The sequence below is a fragment of the Hetaerina americana genome, unplaced genomic scaffold (assembly GCF_022747635.1).
Source record: "Hetaerina americana unplaced genomic scaffold, ioHetAmer1.1.p SCAF_16, whole genome shotgun sequence".
In the NCBI taxonomy this organism is placed as follows: Eukaryota; Metazoa; Arthropoda; class Insecta; order Odonata; family Calopterygidae; genus Hetaerina; species Hetaerina americana.
The window spans coordinates 4,056,716-4,082,340 of NW_027286719.1; the positions used below are offsets into that span (position 1 = coordinate 4,056,716).

The 25,625-nt window shown below is 38.8% G+C and overlaps 1 protein-coding gene across 1 annotated transcript; it reads left to right on the forward strand.

Moving 5' to 3' along the window:
• The first annotated feature begins 408 nt into the window (after positions 1-408).
• Positions 409-16,082, forward strand: LOC139687062 (protein gooseberry-like). Its single transcript, XM_071584167.1, has 7 exons — positions 409-442; positions 1,202-1,515; positions 3,953-4,085; positions 8,255-8,438; positions 9,034-9,281; positions 13,741-14,155; positions 15,857-16,082. The coding sequence occupies exons 1-7, from the start codon at positions 409-411 to the stop codon at positions 16,080-16,082; spliced, it is 1,554 nt and encodes a 517-aa protein (XP_071440268.1).
• Positions 16,083-25,625: the final 9,543 nt, after the last annotated feature.

The window sequence follows — 25,625 nt, forward strand, 5'->3', positions numbered from 1 at the left end:
GACGGCGTCCGAGTTGGTTCCTCGAGTTCCCTTTCTCCCAGAACAGGTGTCTCGTTGTCCTTGCAAAGTCTTAACCTTTCGCATGCCTGGGAGGTGAAGCGGGCTTTCGGTTAACTCCCGCGTATTTATTTACTCATAGGTAGACGTCAAGCGACTCCTTGTCACAAGTTCGGCAAGAAAAACTATTATCTGTAACCCCATGGTGATTATCGTGTTTGTTCCTTAAGAAACGACAGTTTTCCGTGCTCTGGATTTTGTTTGGACCATCCCAATGCCAGAAAAGGAGGACTAGTGAGCACGAGTTGATTACCGTCTCTCCTGTTCAAAATTGAATCCGTCGAGGGAAGCACCTTCATTGGAAGGAAATTTTGGAAGTGACTGAAATTAATGGCAGTGTCAACTCTCAATATGGCACCTTACTTTACTGGATATCCATTTCAAGGTAAATAACTGTTCATCCCAGTCCGTCGACATATCGATCGAAGTGTTCACGATCAAAAAATTCAGCGGACGTCATGGGTGATTTCAACGCCTGGATTCACGAGGCAGCGATAACAGGGAATAGAACTCTTTGCTTCCGTTACATTATTATTCCTAAAATTTTCTAGTCAATTATATTTTAAACAAACAAAAACCCGATAATTTAATCTTTCCTCGTTATTAAAGTTGATCATTGCGTTTTACACCAAAGTGAAATGCTTAACAAAGATCTTAAAGCGTAATTACGTTAGTCCTTCGCCACATATTTTTGAGCAGCTTCTCACGACTATACTTTGTAATTACCTAGCAACCTTTATAACCATAGCTATAGTGTATGTACATAAATAAACATACATTGATAATATACACTATATTACGTTCCCTGATGTCGAAGGAAGAATAATAAACCCTATGTGTGGCGAAAATATCATTAAAATGAAAATCTTTCGGAATATTAACTGTAAAAGAGTAGCCATCAAGTAAATATGCTTACATCCCTTCATATATGCACATACGCAACTTTCCACAACCTAAATTAAGTTTAAAGAATTCCCTTCAGGAGTTCCAAGGAGTTGGTGGGATTTGTGATTCACCAGCGTCATATTAGTGATTGACTCATTTATCTCCGTGATGAACCCTTCCCTTCTCCACTCTTACCCGCCCTAACTGCTTCGCATCGCCGCTCGGAAAACGATCTCATCATTCCCAACTCTCCCCGCAGGCCAGGGCCGCGTCAACCAGCTGGGCGGCGTGTTCATCAACGGCCGCCCCCTGCCCAACCACATCCGACTGAAGATCGTGGAGTTGGCGGCGGCCGGCGTGCGGCCGTGCGTCATCTCGCGCCAACTCCGCGTCTCCCACGGCTGCGTCTCCAAGATCCTGAACCGATACCAGGAGACGGGATCCATCCGACCGGGAGTGATCGGAGGCAGCAAGCCCCGCGTCGCCACGCCCGGCATCGAGCGGCGAATCGACGAGTACAAGCGGGAGCACCCGGGCATCTTCAGCTGGGAGATCCGGGAGAGGCTGATCAAGGTGAGTGGATTCCCAGATTCCCAGTCATTTTGCAAAACAGAGCCCGGAAGGAATTCGTGGTTTTCATTTAAATTCTCATTAAGTAGTGGTCCCACCGCTATAGCTACGGCAGTAGGCATCCCAGACGCACTCCCAAAACAAACCGGGAAATTATACGTACAATTGTTTAGTGAAACCCGGGAGCCACACTCCAAACAAAGTCAATCAGGGGAATAACATGCGAGGCAAGCGCGAATTCATGATCTAGTAATCTACTTTTCAGTTATTATTGGGAATGGTAGAAGTTACTGGTTGACATAATTTATTTCCCTCTTGCAATGAATGGGTCACATTAGGCTAATTTTACGGTTAATAATCAGATTTTCACTCAAATGCACTACTGTAGTGTACAGTAAATGGTCAGCATAGAAAAATTGTGAAAATTAACATGTGTATCATTGAAATACGACGATAAACTTCTCTATTTACTTTGATCAAACTTATTTTGCCACTTGAATTGCCCTTTCATTCAATAATGAACATATATTACCTGTACAAAAATACGTCAACATGGATACATGTAAGAATGTAAACTTCTGGGTGAAAGGAAAATAAATAAAAGTTTAAATTTCTAATCCAAATCATCATTTTAAGTCACTCCGAACAAAGTTTTATTTTCAAGTTATACGCATTTGTATTATTTCGATTGATGACGGCATCAGATACAAACAGATCACGCTGCAACACAAGTTTTACTGAGAAATACGTGCTACCAGAAATTGAAAAATATTTGGGATTTTGGTCTTGAGGAATTATATTAGTTGTTACACCTTGCGGTGCCAAGTATTTGAAAAGCAACACTTTATAGTCTTTTAAATTACAACTATATAGTTTTTACAATCCTAAATTTGTATTACCACAGCATTATTTTGTGAACAATACTGTACTTCGATGAAATTAGAGCATTTTAAAATTAAGGGATAATTGATGAGAACCATGAAAAGCTGCGCGAGCAACTCTTTGGCTCACAGAGCATGGATCCTAAGTCCTCTCATGCCTTTTGACTTTCTCAAGACTCTCGTCTACGCCAGCCTCCGGTCCTCACTTATTCGGTGCATATGGACCCGCTTGCATTAAACCACCTGTTTCATCACGCCCTCCGAATCATACTCCCTACGGGTTGGATATTATGTTCATCTTTGGAAAGTTTGTTGGAGATCATGATAGAGAAAGTTAATATTTAATACAAGCCGACGATCATATTTAAAAGGATCCTTCCTTAAAGTGCGACATTGGTCAAGATTTTTTATGTAACTAGTGAGGCTGGATAATGATTTCTCTACCGGTTGAACGCATACGTACTCAAACATTTCCATAATATCTATATGAAGGAATACCTGAGAACTAGCGAGCCAAATCATTTAGTTTGATCTTATGCATTCATATTATATTTAATTTGATGCACCAACATATACATATATACTCGTAGGTGTGTGTATACATGCATATTTTCAATAAATATTCCTAAGGATGAGCTCGGAATATATCGAAGTTTGTGAGGTGGAGAATTGTTAACGTTAAGATATATTGAGAATTTTGAATTAATACTAGTTGCAGAAGCTACCTTTTGCTTTAACCCCCTTCAAATGTCCTTTTTCTATTTCGTGAAATTCTACGTTTGATTTAGAATGTATGCCGATGCAGGTACATGGTTCTTATTGCATCAATATTTTTGTTTGAATATTGTTCAATCTTTCCGCGCATGACATTTTAAAATCGCCCATAAAATGTCAAATTAGTTCCATATCGCGTCAATCTGCACCTTAGATAGTTGTAAAATAATCTGCTCGTTTCAGTCAGAATTTATTATCCAGATGTAAAATGACGCATCAGGTCAGCCAATCCCTAAGGCGTTTGGTACTTTCTCATGAAACATATCTACATCGTGTTAATTTAAAGAACAAGCATGTTTCGACAGCATTGAAAGCTACGTCTACTGTTTAGAATGCCCCCTCGGGTTGAAATTGAAATGAAAAACCCTGCTGCAATGCCGAATATTTTCACCCTGAAACACTGCAGTGGAATGATGATTATGGATTGGCGTTGCAGGCTTATCTAGTTTCTCACCGTAAGCTCCCATGACTACTTCCCACATTCTATTATCTCTTTAGCATAAGTGTAGCATTCTAATCAGTCTACAAAATGTCTTCCGTTCACCTCTCTTATGGACGAGGAGAAACCTCCACAGGCCCTTCTATTGCTGCTCTTTTTGGAGAGTTTAAAATCTCGAAACAACCCCTTTGGTCGACTCTCGGAGCACCCCGAAGCGTGTGCACCACTACTATCATCCAATCCCTTCGTTGGACCGAAACAAACTGCACTCGCGAATATTCCACGGTATCAAACATCCAGTCCACTGTGGGATATCACCTTATCCATGCTGATAAATCTTTTACAGGAGGGTATATGTGACAAGAGCAACGCCCCATCGGTGAGCTCCATAAGCCGCCTCCTCCGCGGAGGAGGGACTTCTAACCGGCGGGAGGACGGCGCCGATCCTCACACCAACCACTCCATAGATGGGATCTTGGGTAAGTGATCCGGGGAATGAATCGGGTATGGGAATTCGACACTGTGCACGCAGGCGCTTTGATAAGCGAAGATCGTGCCTACAGTGCAGTGCGAAATCGTAGTGGAAATCATCACCTTTACTCCATTCGTATACGTTGATATAACCGAAATTAAACACACTTATTTGATTGTTTTGGGTTGAGAGAGTACGTATAATGACGGTTATGGCTAAAACAAGAAGTAATTTGGTTAACTGTTTATAATTGTTTCAAACTTCTCTTATTAATTCTGATATATTCACAGAAAGTTAACATGAAAAATTGAAAAAATCATCGGTTTAATTTCCTTTTCTAAATGTACCCGCACTGAAGTATGATAGAGTAGAGAAATTATATAAATTATTCTGTCTAGATGAGAGGCTGCGTTTTATGAAATAAAGTTAAAAAAATTGATTGGGATGTATGTTGAAATGCGGCTGCTCTCTGGTTTTCGAAAACTCCGCACGGGAAAATAAATGCCTTCATTTCTAGGTGACTGTTGAACTTCAATTTTTATTCATTAGGAACTTTTAATTCTTTATAACCATTTTATTCATCAGAACCTACGAAAAGAATACGTTCTTGACTAATAGGCGAATGATTTTTATCACCATGACGCAAACTGCAAAAGCATGGTGAAAACTGTATTATCAATCAACAGGTCCTGAGTTCACTCGGAATAAATCAGTGTTCTGATAATTACCCGAGAGTCAGATGATTTTGCAGCAGTGATCGATTTTTAAGCTCTCACTAAAACTCTTACCATTTTTATCAAATTTAATGGCCCCTATTGTAAAATGGTCTTTCTTTTCCTTAAAATTTAATGACAAATTTCCTTCCGAAAATCCCCATCTTGAGATTTGGAAAATTTAACCCGTATGCAATGGAAGAAATAGTGAGAATATTTAAAGATTAATTAAAATAGCTGGTTTATTAATTATTAATAAAATACATGATTGAACCTTCACATTTTAATGCGCAAAAAGAGATCGTCGAAGGAGCAAAATTGGTTTAAATATGTAATAGTGATAGCGTTGCTCTAATTAATAAAACATCGCTTAGCAGCTGCATATGTAAGTGGGCTACAACAATGCCAGGTAAATACAGGAAAATATCAATAGGTATTAATATTAGAGGGACTGTTTGTTCAATGTTGAAAATATTTATTTTACCATAAAGTCCAGAACTGGAGCGGAAGATAAGAGAGAATCATAATTTATTGACAATCAAATTATAAGAATAATAGTTGCGAATGGGAAGAAAACCACGCGGGAGTTTGTCAACCAAAAGAGGTTCCCGGGTCCAAATCCGTGAAATTTCGCCAGTAACGTCCAAAGAGCTATTTGGCATCAACCGCCACTCATATTTGACGCATTAGAAAATGACGGGTGATACTGCATACTCAATAGGGAAGCCAAGCCGGACGGCCTCAGAAAAGCTCTGCCGATTTGAAGGATGTAGTCGGTTGAAATACCAAGGGGCTGTAAGAACAAAATTTAGAAGCATCTGTTAATACGATATAGAGCAGAAGAGGTGGCAACTACTAACTCAACCGGAAAAAAATATAGACGTAATAGCAATCTAGTGCAGAATCTCGGAGTATCGGAGGGATGGTCACATGTCAAAATTTGTGATAACAAGAGATGCAGGGAAAATAATACAATTTGTTTCCACGGAGCAAGTCTAAATATTTAGAATTTCAGGAAGGATGTTTCGAAAATTAGAGGAAGAAAGAAATATCAAAATCTATACCCTACCTCGCAAGCCTGCATAAGGACGTGCGGCAAGGGGTGATGGATCTACTACTTCACATACGAATGGTACCCCGTTATCCTCCAAAAGGGCGCGTGGAAACGGGATGACCGGACATCATTCATGCAACATCCGTTACACACACTACGAACATTATACTTTTGGTAACTACTCCGCCGACTACGCTAAAAAGATAGAAGGAATTCCGTTGAGTAGGTCGGGCTCACATGTAACGCGGTCACCAACGATCAGGTAGCATTCTATTCATGCAAAACGGACAGTTCGCAAATGACTCAGATCTACAGAGTTATTCAAAAACAAAGTTTTGCATCTATCCGTTTGGCAGTATCTTTATTTTGTGACAATTGTCCTCCCGTCTTACCGATTCAATCAGGGCTACATCATATCTTAGCATAATTGGTCTCTTTACAAAAGACTTATAAATCTTGCCTTGGTTCTTCGCATATCTGCAGGTCTTGTAGCAGGTCTTGTGTCATGCTTTGCACTCTCTCGTACGAATTATTCACGAGCCTTGCTTTGTTTTTTGTTTAATTCTGTAATCCCATGTGCTTGCCGAGTACTAGAGTTTCGGTCTTACTAAAGAGAAATAATTAGGCTTAGCAAGAAATTGGGAGACTAATGCACCAACTTCGAGGGACTAAACGGGCAGATATGCTGGATAGCATTCTGATAGCGCAGGAACAATATGGAGATAAGAATAAATTTATGATCATGAAATTAATGTGAGAAAATGTTAGGTAAGATCCAGGAAAAAATATGGAAATAAGGTGTTCATTAAAACGAAAGGTACTCACTGAAGGAAAAAAGAATGATACTTTGGGTTGTAGAATAAGAAATAGGATGACAAAGAGAAAGGGAATCAAAAGTAATAAGCGGTTGGAATATTTTATAAACAAATGACAATCACTTCAAATTTTAGAAAAAAATATTTTGCTGAATGAATCAATTTAAGTAAAGCAGTTTATGGCGAATAAGCTTGAAAAAATTTCCTCGTTCAATAAAGTTTAATCCCGATTTTACAAATTTGTAAGATTTTAGAAATAATAACTTATTGGCAATAATGTCACTTAGGAAAAGTGGTAAGGTAACATTTGGACAATTCTTATGAAATTTTGAAAACAGGCTGTCATTTTATTATATTTGCGCAGCAAAATTTATCCCTAATACAGTAAATATCGAGTTTGGAGAAAAATCTTTTTGTGCGACTGTTAAGAATGAATGCTCACCGTCGGCATAGTTTTGCGCAAACCTAGCTGAGGATTAATTGTGTCATTTCGTCACTTTTATTTGGTATTTAGCTTTAAAGAACCCCATAAAACAAAAAAAAATGTAGGAGAGCACGTCATCGTGAATCGACACACGGGTCATTTGAGCACAGCTTTCCATAAGTGCAAAATACAACCTTTTTTCTGATTACTTTTTGTTGGAACTGACTATTTAAGCCTGCTGCGGACAAACTGTTTGATCCCTACGGAATAGATAATTGGTTGCCGATGTCCAATATGACCAGCGCGACCACGATAATGTGCTTTCATGTTTTGCGATTGGTATGGGATTTTTAGCATTTTTTAATTGATGTAAAGAAATATTTCAGTAAAATTTAGATCATATACGGGCCCAGCAAAGCTTTGATAAATATTTATTGGTCCAACCGGTCCAATAATATATTTGTCAAGGAGAACTCAAGGAGGAAACCATATTGTTTCAAACACCGATTTCGATACTAAAATATGGAATTCCATAAAACAATTTCATATGTTATTTGTTCTTTAATTATCCTCAGAAAATATCCTGAAAATTTGGGAAACGTTGAATATCGTGCTAAACTCCTCTTTGCCTAAACCACAACTCGATTACTTATAAAAAATGAGGAGATGAAGACACGACATTAGGGATGTATTTTACGGATATCAATTTAACGTTTATTTTTCTCAAGATACTCTAAGAAACATGATAAAGATGGACTACGCCTAAACCTAAAGAACGAAAGATTAATGTGCAGGGGAAAAATCATTCAAATTCCAATTCCCAATTTCAGTTTTTTATCTTTTATTCCTACAGAAGGCATTTTTCACAGAGAGCTTAGGGTAAAAAATATTTTTAAGGGAATAATGGCCGTGTATTACTTGATAAAACCCAAAATCTATGGTAAGGTGTCGACATGTAATCATACTTTTTAAGTAAGTTTTTTTACATATTCTTCAATGGAGTTTAACAGAGTAGCGTCATGTTACAATTTTATTTATTATGTTTTACTCGCTTCAATATCTTGTTCGTTGAATGCAAAATGCACTTGAGTTGGTTTACATGTAGATACAGTGTGTATTTAATTGATTTTTAGAAGTGTAATGCCCAGTCTCTCCTTTTAATGATAACAGTGTCCTCTTCAGGAACCAGCAGCAATGAGGATTCAGACACGGAGAGTGAACCAGGAATTCCACTGAAGAGGAAGCAAAGACGAAGCCGAACTACTTTCTCTGCTGAGCAGCTTGAAGCTCTGGAGAGGGCGTTCGAGAGAACACAATATCCAGACGTGTACACTCGTGAAGAGCTAGCCCAGAAGTGAGTAAAACATTTTACCCCCCTCCCTGCCGCATAAGAAAAAATGGAACAGAATCAATTAAATATTCTGTACTTCAATGCCTTGGCACGCTTCGAGCGTAAATAGAATTTGTTTTAATACCACGCAAAATAATTATGAAGAATGGTTTGCACTCAATTTTTTGTGCCACCACACTGGATTTATATGAGTGCTCGGACTAAGGGCGACCGTATTATTTTTGGAACGGTTACTCATAGATCCATTTCAATTTAAAAATCAAGTTTTTATATTATTAACAGTGATACAGAGTTGACGATAATTTTAATCATGAAATTTATATTAATATCAATAAAAGAATGCAATAAATTAGGGAATCAATGGAGCAAATGATTTCATTCCTCAGGAGCAACTGCTAATATTTTATGTATTTTTGGAAATGCATCCGCGTTTTGGAAATGTATCCAACAATATTTCCTGAAGTTATTTTCTTTACACTGGGAATTTTTTTCCGATACAATGAATTCATTCATATTCATTTGAATGTAGGTATTAGATTTCAACGGAAACAATGCAATGCATAAATATTCATACGACGCCGCAATGGTACTTCAACAGGACGAAGCTAACGGAAGCACGGGTGCAGGTGTGGTTTAGCAATCGCCGAGCAAGGCTCCGGAAACAATTGAATAGCCAGCAGTTGAGCGCCTTCAACTCAGTGTCGTCGCTTCACCAGTCGGCGGTGGCCGCGGCGGCATTCCAGCCAGCATCTCAGCAAGCAGCCCCACCACAGTCCTCTCAGTACACTTCGTCAGCGTCCGACACCACCTCAGCTGCCACCAATTTCCAAGCCGCGGCTGCGCATGGTAAGATAACCTACTTGGACGTTTTCTTTGCTCCTTCACCCTTTATGATACTATGCATACTCATCCCTACCTCAAAATCACACGTGAAAGGTTTTAATGATCAGTAGAAGAAATAGACTATCAAATAATTAATTCATTCGATTATATACCAGTGCAAGTGACACTATACTTTAGTTTTAAAAAATGCTACACTCAAAGGTTTTTCATACCTGTAAAGTAGTAAGTAATTTATTTTTCGGGAAAATCTATAAGTTTAGTCGCATACTCTAGTGTTACCATGGCAGAGTGCGAATGATTCTCTCTTCCCGTTTGTGCCATAATTTGTACGGCTCAATCCCAATATCAAAGAACTCTGTTGCATTCCATCATTCAGAAATAGATAAAATCTTTGCGTTGCCTGAGGGTGTACCTATGCTCTTAGGCGTGATGGATCACTCAAGGCGCTTCTCCAGTCAACTCACTACTTGGTTGCTGGGAGAGAGGTTTGCGCCATGATCAGCGGAATCCAAATGGCACATGACGAATATCTCTCGGGTACACGAAATAACTGGGGCATCCGAATCGTTGCAATAGACCTAAGTTTATTGATCTGCAGGATAAGCAGCACGTTTTACTCCCATCCTGCAAACTACCACGATGCGCTCTGTCACCAGTCATGCGGGTAACCTGGTGCGCTGGCATCATTTTATTTTCGCAGGGTTGGGATTGTTTTACAGGATGCTTCCTGTTGCTTATGTCATGAGTTATGCACGGGAAAAAGGATCCAAAGTAATAACCTCCAATAGTTTTTATCTAACGAATATTTTAATTTGCGTATTTAATCATTTTTATTGCAGCATATGAAGATTTGATGACGACTCATAGATTGAGATTAATCTACTATCAGAGCCAAGTAATATTTGTAAAAATAAGGCCCCTTAAGTAGGTATTAAGTCCGGAAATAAGTCGTCCTTTTCACCGGCCATCGAATCGAAAAACCAAGATTTGACGGGTCCCTCCCTCTATTACCAGTGATTTACTGTTGCCGGAACTTGAAGCCGTCTAGAGATGAGTCTCCTCCAAGAACTGATACTCTTCGTTGACTGAACAAATCCCTAGAACATTCACACGGTGGCTAAAGAAAAGTAGTGGATGCGGCAAAAACACGCCCACCCATGGCCATGCGTCGTAGAAGGACACCTCTGTTGTGGACTGCATGGACGGATGTCGTGAGACGTTCTTTAAGTGAAGAGCCTCCCCCATTCAAGCCGCCCAACACACGTATGGGACGACGGTTACAAGTTCGCGTCACCTGCATCGCGATGTCAACGCACTCTCCCCCTTGGGTGGGTCCCCATCGATATGTGACGGGGAAATATCGATGTTTCGACCGCGGTTGGGGAGAGCCGGTATCTAGAGAGAGAGAAAGAGGCGACATCAGTGTCGTCCCGCTGTGCAACGGGCATGGATGGCGTACTCCGGTGCTGGAAACCGGTTCGCCGGTGTGGCGCGAGAGGGAATTGAATCGGATTTGCTCGATTGGCGGCGTGGGTGGAGGGGGAGCGTGAGGGGGGGCGGGGAAGGCTTTTAAGGGAGCGTGGTGGAAAGCAAGCAGCAACCTACGTGGCCACGCCCCGGTGAACGACTCGCGGATGCCCCGGGGCTTGGCGGGAGGGCTTAGGGCGGGGGCGTCACTCATCGCCCGGTGAGGGATCACGGCGCTACGTGGAGAGCATGCCACTTCGTTCGATCGCCGAGAGGTGGACTTCGGAAACGGCCTGGAATCTAAGTCCTCAAGCAGCCTGCCGATTTGGCGGGTGAGGGAGGGGCTCCTCGGAATGCCAGTGCAATCCTGGTAGAAGTGATTCGGACACACATTAACACACATGCATAACAGGAATAGTACATGTAAGAACAGCAACTCAAAATGCATTTGGAATACAACCTTATATGGGGAAAGTACATTGGGATCATCATGAAAAATGCATAAAAGAAACCTTTATTCTTCATATTAATATGTTCATTTCAATGAAATCGTCAAGCAGAGGTGTTGGATTCATGGGATCTTAGTTGATTGGTTGACCTTGCCTAGAGAACGTGCCGAATCTAACGACCTAATGTCAAGATTGAAAATATATACGAAACGATTTGCGTTGCGTAAAAACTTGTTATGAAAGAATAAATAGCGTCAAATTATCTATGGATATCCTGAGTTGTAGACCCATGGAATTATAAATATTTTACTTCAGAAATTAAACTATTTTAAGAAAGTTAATAACTGGAATTTAGCACGTACGGAAAATGCAATATGGAAAATAAGCACCGTGCCTGCGAAACTTGAGTGAAAAGTTAAAGGTAAAACCGAACTGATCATTTCAAAAATATCTTTTTCGCACATTCTTTGACCACATCAGTGAAAAAATAAAGTGATACCCAAAGAATATTTTAACCATTTATTCAAGTTACCGAGTAATGTGAAAGTTTTCCCGATGGTATAAGAGATACGTAAACAGCTTCAGACCTGGGGAGCAATTTTCTTCGCCTTACCCACCGTAAGATTTACCACTTAGGCCTTGCAACCAGGAAATCGTACCGCCTGAACTTATGATGGTATTTTCTAATATACCACTCGATAATTCTGTCTGATACCTCTCGGTTTCCTTGGAAGATCGATCTGAAGTGCCAAATAATTTCGGATATCCTTATATATTCAGTTTCGATTCAGTTTGCAGCGTTCAACTGTCTCATAAGGAATTGAATCCGGGGTCATGCGGTCATTACACCAACGATCCACCCACCAGTCGGCTGCAACATTTGGGCATATTAATGCTACGAATAACTTACATAAGCGATTTCAATTACTTTTGAACATCCCGTCGTAGCCTTTTTAAAATAATAATTTTTTTCTCAAAAGTTTCGCATTAATATATATTTTTTATTTTCCATGTGCATTTGCATGTAGATATTTTTAGGATAACTAACAGTTCGCGGTGTGGACAGCGTCTCTATGTTTGAAAAAATGTTTTGCCAAAATTCTTTATTTAAGCTTTTATCCAGCTTGAAGAAAGCTTCTAGAACTTCTTAATGTTTTTGGTTATGCAACTTTTGTAATATTCAATTAGGATCGAAACACGTAAACTTACCTTTCGTGAGCCGAGATTAATTTAATTAACTCTCCTACTTTCAGCCTTAGTATAGAATATCACCAAGGATCAAGAAGTTATGCCCTCGTTTTTACATCTGGTTCAATGATATATTAAACTGTGCTGACTTATCAGATGATTGTTCTTGACCCGATGATAAACATTCAACTTTGAGCACCAATACTTTTCACCAAATTAATGTTCATCAAAATTTCAAGGTGTATTTATTTATTGATACGGCTTAATCAAATTTGAGTAACTCCAATTACATATACATTTGATCACTTGCTGCTTGGAATATATAAAACTTTTATGCGAGATGGTGGCGATTTTCCAGTATATGAATCCAATACTTATGAAAGAAAAACAGATTCGAATTTCATATGAGTGATCCAGTTAGACGAAATATCTACGAATTGAAGGTCCCAATTTGCCATTTCAGCATTGTGAAATGACAACCGTCATTTTTTTAGTATTCATGTGCAAATTAAATTAGTCCTGGTTACTTTTCTACTAGAATTTCCAATAACAAATCAATTTAAATCACTGGAAATATGCTACCAGAGTGTCACAATGTTTTATTTAGTCCGCGTTGCAAGGTCCCTAAACTTTCATAATTTATGAATGAGGTGAAGAAAACCTCTTCACTGATGTTCAGTCTTCAATTTACGCATGTTTTGGTTTCGAATATTAATTGTTAAAATTCGCAGGCGTGAGACTGGACTGAAAGGCATCCACTGACGGCGCAGGAGGACTTCTGATGAGGACTTCTTCATATCTCATTTATATTTGTGGATAGACTTGACTTCGTTTTAATCGCGACTTTGTGATATCCCTGTTGGCGTGCATTTTACTCGTTCTCCTGTATTTATCTGACTGGTAGTTTTGACAGTTTTCTTTCTCCACGATTCACACTTAAAGCAATGGGATTCGCGACTTCAAGAGAGGCAGTTAAAACTAGCACAGATCCTTTTATTTCTAAATCTTCCTCATGTCAGAAATTACAGTCAATGGGCCGTACTTGGTTCCATAGAAAATTCGCCCGTCATCTTCAGAGTAATATCACATTTATATGGCGCCAATCTTCCGTACTGATACTATTAAGGATCTGGGGTTACGATTGAACTCCTGCCACCAACTGAATCATCGCGATATTTTTGAAGGTCTTCGTGTCCTCTCATTGAACAAGAAGTCATCTGAAACGCAAAATCACATGAGCGACAGATGCAGCATTATCTTGCCAAGTTAGATGTGCACATGCGTATGTCACCCCGAAATCATGGGCGACGGCAGACCACGCGCCGCATAATTTCATCCATGCACTCTTCTTCCTACAGCGGCCGGCCACGTCCCAAGCTGGGGCCCTCCACACCATGCACCTCACCACCACCAGCCACCCTCCGTTGCACCGGGTGCCCCCAATGCGCCCCCCTACGACGCCCCGCCGGACGCCCTCAGCTACAACGCATATGCGGCAGCAGCGGCGGCGGCCGCGGCAGCGGCTGCGGCGGCCGCGGTCGGCGACCCCGGCGCCGGCGGGGCGGGAGGCTCCCAGCTCAGCGCCTACCACCACGCTCACCACCATTCGCAGCAGCCCATGGTACTGGCGGGTCAGTCGCAGGCCCAGAGCATGGCCCAGGTTCAAGGGTCCCCACAAGGATCGGCATGGGGGCGGCCCAGTGCCGGGAAAGTGCCCACGCCTGCTGCGCCACCAACGGAAGCATGGAGCGGGGCCCTGACTGATAACTACAGGTAAAATGGTCGAGGTCCCGTACAGCTGTTTTAATTCAAATGTCTTTATTATAACTAGCACGAATCGAATAACTTCCAGAATAATATGAATTAAGCTTATTGATATTCGCGGCTACACAACTGTGATAATTGCGAGATACGAGGGATTTTCTTTTAGCAACCAAATATTCTATCGGAATAACTACAAGGCTTCTATAAAGATTAATATAAAAACATTTTACCCGTATGCAATTGGCATTCATCTTAATCTGAAAAGACGGGAACCTTCTCGTTTGCTAATCATAGCATTTGTCCTCCTCCAGCGTCAATATAAGAAATCAATCGTAATGCCACAATGAATTCTTGAATATTTAAAAGTTTTTAGAAAAAAAATGGCCAGCATTAAATGAGGACTTGTAAACTAATAATATTACTACAAGTCAAAATAACATATTCCTGCTGAAGGATTCTTAAACCTTATGGTACTCACTTTTCTCGGACGATAACAAAATAGACATATATGTTAAATAGGCTACTTTGAGCCGAGTAAATTTTTTGTTGATATTTTTAAGTGTGAGTGTCGTCCGAATTATAGAAACAATTAGTGAAACTTAGCAGTTATGCCACTGGAATCGCAGTCGAAAGCATACGATCGTCCATCTGTATAATCCGCCCGCTCACCATGCTGGGTGTGGCTGAGATGGCTGCTGTACTGTTTCACTTTTGGGTGTCTTCGAAGGATCTAGGAGGCTAGAATAATTTCTGGAACTAGTTTTTTCGTTTTACTCTATTTGTTTTACAGTCACAAATGGAAAATTCTGAGAAGACACTCAATGTCTTGTAAAATTATACAATGTAACTAGATACTTTCGTACCGTGGACCTAACTGTGGACATTGACAAGCACGTTGAAAAAGTCGGCCATTCTTAGTCACCCTGGTAAGAGTAATAATCAGAGCTCATGAATGCCTGAGAATTGCAGCCGACCGCTACTAAAACTTAAACTGCTTCTCATGGGTACTTGATTGAAAATATTCAAGGTGTTCATTACGTCATCAAAGTTTGACCATGCCCTCGAGTAGAAAATAGTTGGATGATACATTTCTGGAAGACCAATAAGATTGTAAATCAACTTCGAGAGCTTTTCAACTCCTTGCAAAATTTAATCATAAAGATTTCAAAAGAGTAAGGACCTCAAAGAAAGGCTAATTCAGAAAGATAACAATCTTTTTTTTGGCCTGCCATGAAATTCATTCACGGGGCTACGGTTATATTATTTTCGATTACATTTTTATTAAATAGTTAATCGGAACTCTGAGAGATATTCCTGCATGCAAAAATCAGAATATACGATAATAGCGTTTCAAATTCGCAAAATTGCATCACCTTTCTCTGTGTATCACAGTTAGATACATAATATTTGTCATTATCGACGCACTTAGACATATATCGAAAATATATATCCATTTATGTCACACCGTGTGTTATTATGATATTTGTCTGAGTTCTACTTATCATTCCGCCAGGAAACGTATTTGTTCACCAGTTTAGAAGTGCGCTACCCCTTGCCGTGAGACATCGATCGCATGCTTCCATCGCTTGATCCAACGGCTCTTATCCCTCCCATCCCCGGAAGAAATTATTGTTGAATAAAAGCAAGGTGGAATGATATACTCCATATGATTGAATGATTAAAATAACATTCTCCCGTTTACTCCTTTAGCAGTATCTTCAGTGGGGCGTACGGTGCGAGCGGCAGCGGGACGACCCTGATACCGCCGACTCACCACCCACACCACTCGCACAACCCTCATCATCCTGCGCACCACGGACACCACCACGCTCACCACCACTCTCCGGCAGAAGCCAAATCCGGCTACCCATACTTCGGCAGTCAACTGGGGAGCGGCGGCGTGGACGCTGGATTCATGTGCGGCAGAGTTCACTAGCGTCATCCACTTGCGGGGGGCAGTTTGGGGTCCCACTGTGCGACCTCCCCCTTTGGCAAGCGGTGACTTCGACTCGGCGTTCTCTTGGTTTGGCCCCGCGACTCCCGGGGTTGCAGACTCCGCAGGAGTGACGCGACGGCACCATGGAGAGCCGCCAGTTCTCTTGCGCATCCCGAAGACTGCACTTCAAAAGGGAATGAGAGAACCCCTTCTCAGTTCGAAATACTGCGCCGACTCCGAAGACTTCGAAAAAACCTAAGCAGCGCTTGCTCGTGCCAGATTTTGAGTTGCGCTACCATAGATGCTAGCGTCACCGGCTATACCCCGCATTCCTTGCTTTGAGAAGCTCCAGAAGCATACGGAAGATGACAGTGACTCGTGTGGTGGACGGACTCTTGTGAGGGTATGATGGAGTGACGGAGATTGAGCTATTTTTCTCCCGCTGCCGCAACGGCGGAAACGCAGCTTACTCTAAAAGTGGAGTGTTGGTGATATCGACGTCCTGATTGTTTTCGGCGAATACGTCAATTGACGTGGAACTACCCAATAAAGCGAAACATTCACCCTGGACTTCGAAATGGTAAAAATATACGTCTAGCTTTGAATGTAATATTTATCGTGTGGAAAAATATTGTCGAATTTTCGCATTATTTTCTCTGTTGATCAGAAAACTGAAGTAAATTTGAGAACACTTTTTCATCGTAAAATAACAGTCTGCGAATATTTATTTAATGTTGTGGCACGCCAGATCTCGGCACCTAGTTATTTTGCTTATTATTTTAGATGATATATGAAAACTAAAAAGTGTTGAGAGAGATGGTTGTTCTTCAGAAATAGAGCGCGAACTTGCTCCGAAGTTATTAAAATACATTTTGTCTTTCGCTGGAAAATTGAGGACTAACGGTGTGGAAAGTGCGAAGGATTTTTAAATAATCAGTGAATTTGACGGAAAAGGTCATACAGAAATGTCTGATCAACTCAAAAGGTGTGGAGCATCGTGTAGGGAATTTTAGATGAGATGAAATCGAGTGGAGTGGATTTGATACTCCCCTATGCAGTAAGTGTAGATGTATTTATTAATTTTTTTAAATAATCGCGAGCTATTGATTTACATTATTTTTCTGTATTGGTAATGACTAATGTAATAAATATGTATTTTTAAAGAAATGTTTTCTACTGTTTTCTATCATTAAGCTAATTCAAATTCCTCTATTTCAAACAGACCTTAATTAAAATTATCGCTTAAGCTTTCCAAATACCACTCAACGAGAATGAGTTTGATTGGTTTCAACCGTTAAAATGCGATTTTAGAGGCTAAAAAATAATGAATTTTGTAAGTAAATTTTTTAAAAGTAAGATGAAGAAGTAAGTAAAAACGGTACCAGAGTAAAATGAGACTACTGACCGCTCAATGAAGTATAAACAGGTGCAACAGTCAGTCACGGCAATAAGCGAAATCGCAATGCACCAAAATTAATTTTCACTTTGGATGCGTCTGATACGAAGGCCATAATTCATGTTTGGAAGATCACTTTTGGAAGTATTATAAATTTGAATGCAATAGTTACGGTTGCAAATGCTTCTTGGAAATCGAAAACAAATGCCTCTGGATACAAATGTCCGCTCTAAAAGAATCATGTAAATTATATTTCAACTAAATCTAACGTACGCAAGTTTCATCAACTGTTAGCATAGTAACTACTCTACGATGGTTGTACCAGCTGGGTCACCAACAGGTACATACATCCAACCGTGGCATGATTGAGAGCCATTATTTAAAAGGCATCCGCCGATCTGGACCGTGGCGCGTTAAAACGGCCCTGAGAATGCTTCAGACCGAGAATGGAGGCTGTAATTCAAGAAAGTTGGGGATACATTGAATGCATTTATTTTTTATTATCAGAAAAACAATTTAGTAAATGAATTTGTAAAATTTTCATTTTTGTAACAAAGAAATGTTTAGAAAAGTTGTTTAATTTGCCCGTCATTTTGCACTGCACCCTGTATATAATGCATATTCAGTGAATTAGATGAGCAAGAAGGATCATGAAGATCTGAGGTTACATTTATAGGTTCTTAGAACGTATAATTAATTAATTTAATCAGGGGAATAAAAATCTTGATAAAGAAGCACATAATTGATAACGACTCAGTATGGTTTCTCATTTGAAAACCAATGATTCGGATAATCATGCAATGAATAAAATCAATTCCAGAATTCTCAAAAACGAGGGATGTCCAGATGGGAACTAAGGTTTCGGCTTAGCGGGACGGTAGGTAGGACTAGAGCCACCATCTTGGTGTCTAAACGTCCTGGTGTCTAAACTCAGTACGCATCCTGCTGTGGTGGTTTGCAGACAGTGTTTTTTCTACTTTACTTACTGCGAGGTGTTGACATGTGCGCTGCAATTGGGCATCCCGCGAGTTGTGAACTGCGACTTGTGATTAGATTTTTGCTGCCAAAACACACAAGTCTAGAGAAAAGTTGCTAGAAACTAGCTAGTCTAGTCTAGAAACTAGTCTAGCTAGTCACAAGTTCCTAGAAAATTTAGGCTGGGATTCCCTTACACAGCGGCGTTTACAATATAGATTAAACTTATTAAAAACATTTAAAGATGGGTCCTTTTCCGATGACATCAAGAACATAATACGAACCCCAACGTATTACGAGCGGAGGGATCACGAATGTAAGATTAGAGAGATTGACTGCAGGACAGACAGATTTAAATGGTCATTTTTTCCGAGAACAATAAGAGACCAGAATTCTTTTAATCGAAATCCCCCAGGATCCGGCTCGACATAATAAGTATTAACCTACAAGGTAGCGACTGCGCAGGGTTATACGCTTATATTTATATTTTTTATATATATATTTTTTTTGCAGGTTCCCCTTACCTTTCCCCACCCATTTGAAAAACCGTAATCCCCTCATCCCTTACCCTTTCCTCCTGGTGCTGCACCCCCTGCCACACACCCTTTTGGTGGCTTGCAGGGTATTGATGTAGATGTAGATAAGTCTGCGGAGACGGAATATTGATTGAAGGCAGAGTGAGGCAGTGGTGGATTCAGCTTAAAAATGGCCGCACCAATGCTCACGGCGAGGACCGCAGTGGTCGGCCTAACCTTGTGACAGAAGAATAGACGTTGAAAATTTCACGCAGAATTTCATGCTGGTATAAACAATTGGTAAAATGTGGGGCGGTATTTTCTTCACAGGCGGAATTGAAAAACTTGTTCATCATTTTCATAAATACCTAAATTTTAATGAGGACTGTTTGGAAAAATTTATTTAATTCTGCCTTTCAAATGAATACAATAAAACTTCGTCTTTATACGAGGGTCATCCGGAAAGTAGTACCCGTTCGTGCCGCATGAAGTGCTGACGACGCGAGTAGCCGCTGGACGAGGTCAGATAGCTTCAGTGGCTTGTCTGCCTTCTCTGAGCCAAGTTGCGTGACGCTAGCATTGCCTGTGTTGTTTCTGTGATTGTTTACAATGTTTAAAAAAATTGAGAACGCCGCCAGTTGTGAAGTGAGGGCAGTGATTAAATTCCTCAATGCAAGAAACGTTCGCCCATGTGATATTCATCGCCAATTAAAGGAGGTGTATGGAGACAATGTAATGGACGAGTCGTCTGTTCGGCGGTGGTGTCGCAACTTCAACATGGGGAGGGGGAACACACACGACGATGAGCGTTCGGAGAGACCGTCTGTCATTACAGACCAACTGGTGAGCTCAGTTGACGAATTCGTGAGGAACGATCGGCGCGTCACAATTGATGACATCTATGAGCATTTTCCCAATGTTTCTCGAACAATTGTTCATGAAATTGTTAAACACCATCTGCATTATGCAAAAATTTGTGCAAGATGGGTCCCTCGCGTATCTCAATGAGCTGGCGGCGAAGGACTATGCAGCAGGAATACAGAAACTTGTCACACGTTATGACAAATGCCTTAATTTGCTTGGAGATTATGTTGAGAAGTAGTTTAAAGTATCCTCTTTCAAATAAAATTTTTTATGTTTGTTAATATTTACTTTTGTCTTTTTATTTCACGAACGGGTACTACTTTCCGGATGACCCTCGTATTAGGTTCAGGTGTCATTTCAAAACGTAAATTACTTTCTGGAGAGTTACCGCATATTGCATAATGTCCCGCAACGCCTAATTTTTTATCATTACAAGAATGACGTCTTTTCTCATTCACCGAAATATTACTTTTGGTTGAGTCAGCAAAAAAACAGTAAAATCAACCAAAGGCAGGCTTTGAATTAGTTCCAACCAAATTAAATATTTGAGGTTCCTACTTTGCGTTGTCTATTTGATAATTTTATTTTTTTAATCAATCGGAGTGGTTGATATTACTGATTCAGTATTAGAATTTATGCTATATTTCGTTGTGGTTAATTTTCTATTCCAAGGAAAATCTCTTCTCTCTGTAAGGTAAATTTTCAAAATTCATATCTCTCTGGGATACGCTAAAATCTGCCGATTGCAACTTTTGCGTTATAGATTGTGAGTTGAACTCTATATCTAGAGGTTAGCTGCATACTAAGCGGGAGAACTCCATGAATGAGCAGTCGATGGACATTACACGGGGTTACTTGTAGGGTGTAGGGTAAATCCTCAGGGTAAGATGATGCAGAATCCTGTGAATGACGGATTCCTGTGTCAAACGGTACACAATCCTCCATCTTCACTGACAAGCAAAGAGTCCACCTTCAAAGAGACCTCTAATTAATTACCTGAAGGGAGTGGGAACAGTTATTTTTTATTTGAGTAAAGGAATAGGGATACAAGGCTTGTTACAACAACTCACCCAATTGAATACGTATTAATAGTTAGTTTAACGGCTCTAGTGCAGGAATATGCAGGATGACCGACAAGTAACACATTATTATCCCGAGTACTAGCAGCTCTCCAAATAGAAATATATTGATATGAGATAGGAGATGTTAGGATAGGGATAACTCGAGTGCTGCATTCAACCAATCTTGACATATATGACCGTTGTGGTTGGTGACCAGTGGAATCTACTTTTTTGACTCATGACAATACAAATAAAACTAAATTTACTCATGAAAGTGTTATTTGTTTTCTTTACAAAAATTGGCTACAGGCAAGCGTTAGATACAAAACAGTAAGGTTTAAATCATAAATTCATTTGAGAATACATTTCATTTTTAAGTTCTTGTTTAAATGACAACAAACATTTCCTTTTAAATGCGTTAAGGAGATGTCAATTACTTCCCTTTTGATTCTGAATGTTACAATTCTGGCCATTTACACTTGATTCAAATAATTTCGCCTGACTAACAAGGATTTTTAAGGTGATGCATACCCATTGCGAGTGAATTACAATGATTTAGTTCGACAAACCATTCTGTCATTAGATATTTCATGCAACAATTTTGGCCATGTATTAATAACGCCAAAGATCATAAAAATTATAAGAAATTTTTTAAATAAATTTATTTAAATTAAATAAATAACACTTGACACTTTAAATAAATATATTAATGAAAATAATATCAAACAATTGTCACATTTTTTGCATACACGAAATAAAAATTCAATGAAAATGACTGGCAATTCAATGACGTGCACTTATTTAACGATTTTCCCATTTTTAAATTTTTTTCGGACTTCACTACCTCTAGCAGTGTTATTAATTATTTATTTCGTGTTCACCAATATGTAACTGCACCCGAACTTTATGTCTCATACAGGTACTTACAATTATGAGTAAAACACTTCAAAAAGAACTAAATGAAGGAACAACTTGGTTGAGAACCATGGACAGAAGTAATTTACGTAAGACGTATGCAAATATATTGAAACTACTTGCAATTAAGTACGCAAATTATTACTTAAGAATTAGCCGGACCAAAATTTTGGTGAAGATTTCGACATCCTAGTCCACTCATTTAATTTGGACCTGAAAATGATGAATGAATTCTGTGATGACTCGATCTTATGTTTCAAGCCAAAAGTATTAATTTCCTGAAAAACTAATAGAGGAGGGTGATTTTGTTCGCATATTATTTGCACAGTGGGTACATTTCAATGGGATTAAGAAAGTCCTCAAAACAACCATTATCAACCCGAAGATTGGTTTTAATTAATACAATTACTCAGAGTTTGGGCACAAATGTAGCATATGCCATGTTGCGAATAATAGCTGGACCTAAGGTGTCTCATCAAAGTTTATATACATACCAAATATCAATGAAATTAAGATACACTACCAGATTAAGTATTGCAAAATTTCAGTACAATTTACCGAAGTGCTCATCTGAGCACTCCCAACTCCATGGTTCACGTGCGGGAAATTAAACTCACACGGAAGAATGGGTAATCATGCGTCCGCAAATCAATGTGCGCCCGACAGAAAAATATTTCCCAACCAGAGTTAAATAGAAAAATGTCATCTTTAAAATTTAAGATTAACAATTTTCCTTTACTTTTTTACTCATTACGTAAGGAGCAACAAACATTAAAAGTCAACAATTTTTAATTTGCGATTTTACACAGTTTTTTCCCTTGGTGTTTCGATGGCAACATTTTCCGGGAAACAATTCTCAGGATTTGCCAGAGACGACCTTGGGAATGTGCTCTCCTGTTAAAAAATAGGTAAGGAGAATAGGGAACTAGGTAAGGCACAAATAACCAACGAACATGCAGGCTATCTCGCACTAATGGTTAAAATGATTTACACTTTAGATTTGACGCATCTTAAAGAAGCAAAGACTGAACATGAGTTTCTCTGAAAATCGTATTTGTAATACCACTATTATCAAATTATGCAAATTATAAAACCAATCTAATTACAAATCCGCTTATCAGAAATTCCAATTCACTTTTATGTTATGCTTTGGGAACGAAGTAGGTGGAAACCGAAGACCGAAGCATGATGCATTTCCACCAAATTCATGAAGACCAGATTTTATCAAATTTTTTTGCCGATTGGTGTGACAAATTAATGAACTTATCTAAAATTTTCATTTCTATGTCCCGATTAATGGCAGCCTACAGGCAGTTTTAATTCGAAGGTGTGAGGCATTACTAAATGTAATATGCTTAGAAAAATTAAATCGCTGCTTTTCGCCATCACCAGACTTTCTGTTTTACTCCAGTAGGTGACTCTCTTTAAATCGTCCGCATTAAAATTACTTTAATTTCGACTTTGTATGTACGTTACGTAGCTTAAATTTATATATATATTAAGAATTTAGCGTGAGAGGGAAGTTAATGATGTACGTGATATCGGTAATCATTCAAATGTTGTTCATCACCGCCGCCTTCATTGCGAGTGATGGCCCCATTTTCCAGTCTTGATGCGGATCAAACATTTTCCAGGAAGAGTGAACTTTATGGAGCGAATACTCTCTGGATGTTAAGTGAGTTACAGGTATTTGAAGACTTCTACTTTTTCATTAATGCATCGGGTAAATAAAATTTCTTCAACCATCCATTATTTCATGTAATGAATGTTTTCGATAAGTTTTAAGATCTTTTTGCTGCACGCACTTCCAAAACAATATCCCAATTGCCCCAAGACGCAAAATCTGGCCACCCTCTATACAATTTCTACTAGTTCAACATTTCCGGTAGTCAAATGGCTAAATGGGTGAGCTTAATTACCATCTTACTGCCTAGCTTAAGAGAAAAACACCTGAGGGGGTTATCAAGTTTAGTGTAAATTACTAATTTAATGAATTCACATGGAGTTGTATAAATGTTTATTTGGTTTATCAGCGTTAATTACAGTATCTTCTCGTGATATCAGAGAGATTTGTTTAAAATAAATGACATTTTTTAAAAACGCTTGAGGGATGTTGATAAAGTGTCAAGAAAATTTTAACACGAGCATAAGTTTTGGAGCAAAATTAAAATTTATTTGCCTTTGTTGCATAATGTATCCTAGTTACTCCAGAATCAAGTCAGGAACAGCCGTTGCTGGCTGTAACGTTCGATTCACCTACGGTAACTATTGAGTTAACGCTTTGCATTGCAGTTTTGCTTTCGCATGAACAAATGGTCAGCCGAGGCCAGTGTAATCGACGTAAGGCTCACGCATTGTCTGCTCTTTCGTATGGCACAGTTAGAAAATGGAATGAAATGATTAAAGACGAGAGAAAATCAATTTTGACGAAAGATGTGCCCTTAGCTACAGTCACTCCTCTAAAGAAGCAAGTATTAACAAAGCTGCTGCCAACTTAATAAAACAGAACATTAATTAACGTTTACAACACTCAAAAATATATTAAATACGTATTATTGGGATCCTCAATTACATTGGTAACAAAAAAATTACATTTGTTACAACATCTCTACTGTGGAACACTGTTTATTTGCGGATTATTAATGCAAGCATATTTTCAGTGTCCTCAATGCCTGTTCACGGTATACTTTCTTGGCGTTAACATTAGAACTTTATATATAATAATAGCGATAGAATAGATAGCGGAATAGATTTTACGATGAGAAATCCCTTCGGAAACTAACATAATAAGGCTTGAAAAAATTGTCCATCTTTTTTGTTAACATTTTTACTATGCATTTCAAAAACTAAACCTGATCGTTTGTGTCAGTTACGATCAAAGATAATACTTACGATAATAAGCGGTACTGCCAACAAAAAACTATCCACCAATTAACATTAGGAGCCAATATAATCAAAATTTCTTGTCATTATTTTAAAAATATTATAAAAATATATTACCCATGATGAAAAATATATACCTACGGTTGGAACCTCATTACGTTTTTATGCATGCAAATTCAACGGAAAAATTGGATTTTTAGCCTATATCCGAATAAAAAATTATTCAATATGTTTTTATAATCTTATTATATTTTGATATGAGATACGCAGGTATTTATAAAAACTGTAGACATCGCGTGCAAGGTGAACAAAACTTCTTATTTTACATCAAATATTACATCTATATATATATATATATATATATATATATACATATTATACGACCAAGGTATATATATATATACACATATTATATATGGATATATACTTTGAGCTGCAGGTGCCCAGAGTGCCTTGCCCGGGAATCGAACCCGGGCCTCCCGGTCAGTAGTCCAACCCTCTACCCCCTGGATTACCGCGACCCATAATTATATATAAATATAAATACATATATATATATATCTATATATATTTATATGTACACATAAATAAATAAATAAATAAATAAATAAATAAATATATATATATATATATATATATATATATATATGTATATATATATATATATGTATATATATATATGTATATATATATGTATATATATATATGTATATATATATATGTATATATATATATATATATATATATGTATATATATATATATATATATATATATATATATATATATATATATCCCTCCCCGGACTACAACCTTGACGTGGTGGAAGGGCTTGTGCGTTCCGATGACCCCTAGAGCTGTACTGGCGGGAGTAATAAAAATTGCTCCTGGTAGGGTCACCCATGCCAGATAGGTCGAAGGTTAGGAGCCAGACGA